Below are 8,253 nucleotides of genomic sequence, written 5' to 3'. Positions count from 1 at the left end.
TGCGAAAGCCAGACGGCTCTGGGCCCCAGCCCCTCCAGAGACGAACTTTTCAGCTTGAACTTGTCAGCTTCTACACACTTATGAGCCATTTATCTAAGATAAATTTCTCTCTCTCTCTCTTTCTCTCTCTATAAATATATATATACTTTGCTGGTTTTTGTGTTTCTCTAGAGAACCTAATCCAACATACCTTCTGACAACATGATCAAAGTATGAAAGAAAAAAGTCTGGCCACAATCTCTGGTAAGGAGTACGGCAGCTGTACCTCCTCCAAGACATATTTTCTCTTCTAGAAGTCCATACTTTTCAATATTCTTTGCCAACAAAATAATTCAAACACAGCAATTCTTCTGTGGTCTTCCTTAATTATTGTCCAGTACTAACATGCATGTGAGGTTATTGAAAATAGGTCAGGTGCACCTTAGCGTTCAGAGACATCTTTGCTCTTAAACACTTTAAAGAGGTTTTTCTCTGGGCATGACACAGTACATAAAAATATTGTTCTACATCCTACTTTGGTGAGTAGTGACTGGGGACTTTAAAGCTTGCAAGTGGCTATCGATGACACAACCATTCATTGGTCTCTCCTCATCTGATGTAAAGTAGAATATCAAAGACACATGTGAAACAATTAATCCAAGGGACTAATGGACCACATGAACCTCAACCTCCAGGACCCTGAGACAAGAACTAGATGGTCCCCAGGTACCAATGCAAACCACTTTAAAAAAGAAGACATTAGGAGATCCTGGATAGAGTGGGAGAAATATATGGAACTAAAGTCAAAATAATAAAAAAGATCAGGCTTACTGATCTAACAGAAACTTGTGGAACCCCCACAATTATGACCCTTAGTCATCCTCAAGCCTGGAAATGAATTCACTCCCAGGGCTCAACTTTTCAACCAAACAAAAGATCCAGACCTGTGAAGTCTGGCACCACCACCAGGAAAGTATGCAATCCTTAGAACAATCAACCATAACAGATTAAAAGGGCAGCATTTTTCCAACAATAAAGCTCAGAGGGTGAAAATGAGTAAGAAAAGACATAAGGAAATGGTAACCACAGAGAGGAAGTGAAAACAGTGATGTTATATTGTGGGGGTTGCAATCAATATCACGAAACAAAATGTGTATGAACTGTTGAATAGAAAACCAATTTGCTCTATAAATTTTAACCCAAATCACTATACAAATTTTAAAAGAAGGAAAAAAGAAAGAAATATGAATAAATGTATACCAAATAAAGTGACTGAATTGTAGTATTAAAACTTCACACAAAGAGGAATAAAACTCAAAATCATAAATAAAAAAAATAAAAACAAAAAGTGGGGGCATACCAGGTCTGTTGGTCTGAAAGAGCCTGATGGAACCACTGAAACTATGGCACCTAGTTGCCCTTCAGGTCTGGAACTAAACCCACTCCTGTGGCTGCCAGCCAAGCAAAAGAAAGACATTTGAGCAGAACATTTACATTAGGTAGATACACTCCTTAGAGAGATCAATCATGGGAGAATACAAGGGCTGTGTATGCACAAGGAGACAGCTTAGAGGGCAAGAGTACACGGGAGGGAAGGACAGAGGGAAAAGACAACTATGGTGAGAAAGTAGGAAGGGAGCTGCTGCATTATGGGAAATTGTAGTCAATGTCATGAGACAAAGTGTATATGAGGTGCTGTATGGAAAGTAAATTTGCTCTGTAAACTTTCACCCAAATCACAATTAAAAAAAAAAAAAAAAAAAATCCCACAAAGAAAATCTCAGGTAGAGATGGCTTCATTAGCAAATTCTAGCAAATATTTAAATAAGAATTAGTAACAATCCTTCACAAACTCTCTTCAAAGTGAAACATTTCCCAAATCATTCCATGAGACCAGTATTTCACTGACACCAATACTGAAACTAATGAATTGAACACTTTAAAAGGCTGATTTTTATAATATGTGAATTATATCTCAATGATACACATTTACTTATAACAATATTTGTGTCTTTCCTAAATCAAAATTCCTTATAAGTAGAACAACTGTGATGCAAGGAATTACTTTAATATGGCCATCTGGCCATCGTGTTCCATTTTGTGATGTGTTGTAAATCCCAGCCTGTATGCCTGTGGTTATGGTCCCATTTTGGAATGAGTTATCCATTATGTTAATGAAGAAGGATTAAGGTGGGATGCATCTTGAATGACTGCATTACTAGAGGATATGACTCAAGTCACCACCCTTACCACAGTCACTACCCTACAGACCCTTTTACCACCTTGTTCATGTAAGGAGGGTTCACTTAAGGTTACCTTCAATATATATGAAGGCTCTGGAAAATCTTCTCTTGGTCTAGATTCTGTATCTGGTTTGTCACCATCTGACCTCCACTTATTAGAACTCAAGCCAGCAGCCTATTGTCTGACCTGATTAACTGACTTCTGCAGCCTACCAACCAGTGGTGGCCTGTCATCTTACCTGTCAATTTGGATTTTTCAGCCTCTGCAACCACTTGAGTCAGGAGAAGCCTCCAGACTGGCACCTGGACCCACAGATTTGGGACTTACCAGCCTCCACAACCACATGCGCAATTCCTTCATACTTTATGAGTTCTGTGAGACATTGTAGCTAATTACAGAATCCAAAGATTGGAGGTAGGAAACTAAGGAGAGGAACAAAACTCCAAACAAAAGGAGCTCTGAGGGTGTAGTGCCTAAGGCATTTGACTGGTAACCAGAAGCCTGGCAGTTCAAACCCTCCAGCTACTCCTCGGAAGGAAGGTTGGGCAACCTACTTCCGTAGTGATAGTACCTCAGAAAAAGGAGTTGATTTCAAAGATGATGGAATAGTACCTCAGTTTGGAAAAGCTGGACATTTACAACATTCTAAACCTCCTCCTGAGGAATTCTAAGGAATGCTCCCTAGAATCAAGAAAAGACAGACTTTGTACTTTGCTTATGGTATCAGAAGGGACCAGTCCTTGGACACGGATGTCATGCTTGGTAAAGGAGAGGATCAGCAACAAATGGCAACATCCTCAACAAAATGGATAAACACAGTGGCTGCAACAATGGGATCAAGCATACCAATGACTGTGAGGATGATGAAGAACTGGGTAGTGTTTCTGTTGTACACAGCACTGCTATGTGTTAGAACTGACTCAATGGCACCTAACAACAACCAGAAATGGACACCTCATAGGAACCAGCTTTGGCTTGATCCTTCTGAAAGAAATTATTCATGAAACCAGTCTCTGTTAGAACTGCTAAGTTCCTTGTTATTTTTGTTAGGTGTCATTGACTTAGCTCCGACTCAGTGACAACAAAATATGTCCAGTCCTGTACTACCTCTGTGATCCCTGCTGTAATTTACCCCACAGTCACAGCCACTGTGTCAATCCATCTCGTTGAGGGCATTCCCCTCCTTCATCGTCCCTCCATCTTATCAAGCATGACATCCTTCTCCAGGGAATGGTCCCTTCTGACAACATGAACAAAGTAAGTCAGAGAAAGTCTGGCCATTCTTGCTTCCAAGGAACATTCAGGCTGCACTTCCTCCAGAACAGATTTGTTAGTTCCTTTAGCAGTCCATGGTACTTTCAGCATTCTTCACCAGGACCACAACTCAAAAACATCAGTTCTTCTTCCATCTTCCTTATTCATTGTGCAGCTCTCACATGTATATGAGGGCACTGAAAATATCACGGCTTGTGTCAGGCACACCTTACTCTTCAAGGAGACATCTTTGCTGCTCAGCACTTGAAAGAGATCCTTAGCAGCCGACCTGTCCAGTGCTATACATCGCCTGATGTCCTGACTGTTGCTTCCACTGGTGCCGATTGTAGAAGAAAGCAATGTGAGCTCTTTGACAACTCAATCTTTTCTCCATTTATCATCATGCAGCTTTTAGGACTTGTTGTGAGAATTTTTGTTTTCTATCTATTGAGATGTAATCCATACTCCAGATTGTAGTCTTCAATCTTCATCAGTAAGTGTTTCAAGTCATCCTCACTTTCAGCAAGCAAAGTTGTGTCATCAGCATATCGCAGGTTGTTAATGATTCTTCCTCCAATCTTGATGCCACGTTCTTCTTCATATAGTCCAGCTTCCCAGATTATTTGCTCAGCATACAGATTAGTAAGTATGGTGAAAGGATACAACCCTGATGCACTCCCTTCTTGATTTTAAACCATGCAGTGCTCCTTTTTGGTTGAATGACAGCTTCCTAGTCTATGTACAGGTTCATCATGAGTACAATTAAGTGTTCTGGAATTCTCATTTTTCTCAATGTTATCCACAATTTGTTATGATCCATACAATCAAACGCTTTTGCATAGTCAATGAAACACAAGTAAACACCTTTCTGGTATACTTTGCTTTGAGCCAAGATCCATCTGACATCAGCAATGATATCCCTTGTTTCAAGTCCTCTTCTGAATCCAGACTGCACTTCTGGAGGTTCTCTATCCATATGCTGCTGCAACAATTTTTGAATTATAAAATTTTACTTGCGTGGGATATTAATGATATTACTTGATAATTTCCATATTCTGTGGGATTACCTTTCTTTGAAATGAGTACAAATATGGATCTCTTCCAGTCAGTTGGCCAGGTAGCTGTCTTCCAACTCTTTTGGCATAACCAAGTGAGTGCCTCCACTGGTGCATTTGTTTCTCAAAACATCTCAACGGATATTCTGTCAATTCCTGGAGCCTTGTCTTCGCCAATTCCTACAGTGCAGCTTCGACTTCTTCCATCAATACCATTGGTTCTTGATCATATGCCACTTCCTAAAATGGAATGAAGATCTACCAGTTCTTTTTGGTACAGTGACTCAGTATATTCCTTCCATCCTCTTTTGATGTTATCTGCATCACTCAATATTTTGCCCACAGAATCTTTCACTATTGCAATTCGAGGCTTAAATTTTTTCCTCAGTTCTTTCAGCTTGAGAAATGCCGAGTGTGTTCTTCCCTTTTGGTTTTCTAACTCCAGGTCTTTGCACATTTTGTTATAGTAACTGGATTTGTCTGCTCGTGGTGCTCTTTGAAATCTTCTCTTCACCTCTTTTATCTTGTCATTTCTTTCCTTTGCCGTAGCTACCCTCCATTCAAGAGCAAGTTTCAGATTCTCTTCTGACATCTACTTTGGTCTTTTACTCCTTTCTCATCTTTTTAATGACCTCTTGCTTTCTTCATGGATGATGTTCTTGATGTCATCCCACAATTCTTCTGGTTTTTGGTCACTGGTGTTCAATCCATCAAATCTATTCTTTATTTGGTCCCTAAATTCAAGAGGGATATATTCAAGCTCATATTTGGCTCTCATGCACTTGTTTTAATTGTCTTCATCTTCCAGTTGAACTTGTGTATGAGCATTTATGCTCTGTTCCACAATCAGCTCCTGGCCTTGATTTGGCTGAAGATATTAAGCTTTTCCATCACCTCTTGCCACACATATAGTCAGTCTGATTCCTGTGTACTCTATCTGGCAAAGTCCATGTGTATAGCTGCCATTTGTGTTCTTGAAAAAAGTTATTTGCAATGAGTAAGTTGTTGGTCTTGCAAAATTCTATCATATGATCCCCAGAATTATTTCTGTCACCAACGGCAAATTTTCTAACTACTGGTGATACTTCTTTGTTTCCAACTTTTGGATTCCAGTCACCAGTGATAATTAACACATCTTGATTGAACACTTGGTCAATTTCCGACTGCAGAAGCTGATATAAAAATCTTCAATTTCCTCATCTTTGTCTTTGGTGTTTGGTGCATAAATCTGAGTAAGAGTCACATTAACTGGTCTTCCTTGTAGGCGTATGGATATTATCCTATTATCCTATCACTGACAGCATTATACTTCAGGACAGACCTTGAAACATCCTTTGTGATGTTGAAAGCCATACCATTCCTCTTCAAATTGTCATTCCTGGCGTAGCAGATCATATGATTGTCTAATTCAAAATGGCCAAAGCCGGTCCATTTTAGCTCACTAATGCCTAGGATATCAATCTTTACATGTTCCATCTCATTTTTGACAACTTCCAATTTTCCTAGATTCATACTTTGTACATTCCATGTTTTTATCATTAATGGATGTTTGCAGCTGTTTCTCCTCAATTTGAGTTGTGCCATGTCAGCAAATGGAAATCTCGAAAGCTTTACTCTATCTACATCAGTAAGGTTGGGCCTACTCTGATGATACAGTTCTTTCCTAGTCTTATTTTGAAAGCCTTCTGACCTAAGTGGCTCATCCTCCTGCACTGTACCAGATGTTTCCAGACTATTAACAAAGTTTCGCAGTAATGTATCAGACAGTGTTTCTCTGCTATTTATTCATAAGGTTTTCCCTGGCCAATTCTTTGAGAAGTGGATGGCCAATTCCTTTTTCCTAGTTTGTCTCATTCTGCAAGCTGTATTGAAACCTATACACCATGTGCAACCCTGCTGGCACTAGAAACACCGGTGGCACAGCCTCAAGCATCACAGCAACACACAAACCATAAAAGTACAACAAATTGACAGACAAGTTTTGTCTTGCTTAGCTGTTCAAAACCTCTCCACCCTCCCCTTACCTGTATCCCTGGTGCTGCTGTGTTATGTTGTCACCTCTGGCTTCTCTTTCCCCACTTTCCTGGCTTGTGGGGGTGAGGCCCAGGTTCCTCCCTCCCCTTACCTGGATGCCTGGCTGCTGCTCTGCTCTGTCCTCCCCCTGGCATCTCTTTCCCCTTTCAAGTTCATTGAAATTTTTAAAGTAAATATTTAATCTGAACCCAATAAAATTAGCTATTTCAAATGCATCAAACAAGATGGTTCACAAATATTTTCATTATAGCTGGACTTACTAGGAGTTTGCAAACCAACACCAGAGGTGTATGCTTAAGGACTACATAGCCTACTAACCAAAACCAAGTCCACTACTATCAAATAGATTCTGATTCACAGTGGCTTTATATGACAGAGTAAAACTGGCCCATTGGATTTCCAAGGCTGTAGATTATAGAATCAGACTGCCCCACCTTTCTTCTGTGGAGTAGCTGGTGGGTTCAAACCACCCATCTTTTTGATTAGCAGCTGAATGCTCTACTGCTGCACCACTAGAGATCCTTGTATAGCCTACTACAGAGATTACAAAAATGATCACACCCAGTTACGCAAACTGTTCCTAAAATGCTACTCACCAAGTACACCGCTCTTTGGAAGAAGGTTGTACTCTCCAAGATTTTGTGCATTGTGATGGTTTCCAACTCATCAGGATCCAGCTGTTCCTTCTCCAATGGCATCCCATTGAAGAGAACCACAGGCAGTGGACCAACTCCAGTCTGCTCATAGTAGGCTCTTGCTTCCTGAAATACAAGGGACCACAAACATGACATTTTTAAACCTTCATGAGGTAAACGGAACAAAGTAGGTTTTACTTCCATGTCTATTCTATCAAGGAAAGAAAAATCAACAAAAATACAGAAACAAAAAAATATCTAAAACAATTTCTAAAAGTAAAAACTGACATCATAGTTAATATTCTACAAGGAAGTACCAGCAAGATGGCCTACAAAGCAGACAAGTCACACAGACCCTCTACAGCAAAGCAATGAAAAATCAATTGAAACTGATAGAGAAGAAAATCCTGGAAACCTTGAGCTTTGAACGGAAGGATAAAGAAGTGGATTAAATACCAACTAGTATAAAAACCTGAATGAAATATTGACCAAAGAGATAAACAGAGCAGTAGAGTGCTGGCTATCCTAAGGGCACAGCCATTCTGAATACTTCCCAATAGCAACCTAAGAATCGGCTCTGCTCTGAAGGTTGGATGGGCAAGGACTGCATAGTGCCTGACGACCAGAAAGGAGAACAGTAAGAATGGAGACAGATGGACCTGTAGATTGCCAGCAGCTGTCCAGAGGGCACAGTTGGATGTTTCCAAGTGGCCGGCGCTGACATTTTGAGTGTGTACGAGGTGGTAGCCTTGCTTGGACTGCAACCTGGGAATGAGATCCGCCAACCAAGGACAGCACAGGCAACCACATTGGAGACTGACAGGGGTATTACTCTTGTGCCCCATGCCCTCTTGGTGAACAAGGGAGAGGCCATTCCCCTGCCTCCACCCACCTTCTTGACTTGCGTGGGCTTCATTCCGGTCTGTGCCCTGGCAGAGCCTGCGTACGAGGGCCCACCCCTCACATGTTTTTGTTTGTTAATTATTCTTTGTATCTTCCTCCTTCCTTCCTTTTTTTTGTTCTCTTTTATCCTCTTCTCATTTCTTAGATAC

General features: G+C 40.6%; 1 protein-coding gene across 1 annotated transcript in view; it reads right to left on the bottom strand.

The window, feature by feature from the left end:
* The window catches only part of UGGT1 (UDP-glucose glycoprotein glucosyltransferase 1), a 407,666-nt gene that overhangs the window by 218,796 nt on the left and 180,617 nt on the right, over window positions 1-8,253 (bottom strand). The window contains exon 15 of the mRNA XM_042782263.1: window positions 7,163-7,327. Coding sequence (XP_042638197.1) covers window positions 7,163-7,327 — 165 coding nt within the window. The remainder of the gene's footprint in view (window positions 1-7,162; window positions 7,328-8,253) is intronic.

The sequence above is a fragment of the Orycteropus afer genome, unplaced genomic scaffold (genome assembly GCF_000298275.1).
Source record: "Orycteropus afer afer isolate SDZICR_OR568_19922 unplaced genomic scaffold, OryAfe1.0 scaffold00274, whole genome shotgun sequence".
NCBI lineage: Eukaryota > Metazoa > Chordata > Mammalia > Tubulidentata > Orycteropodidae > Orycteropus > Orycteropus afer.
Note: the sequence above shows the minus strand (reverse complement) of the source record. Positions and strands in the feature narration are given on the sequence as shown.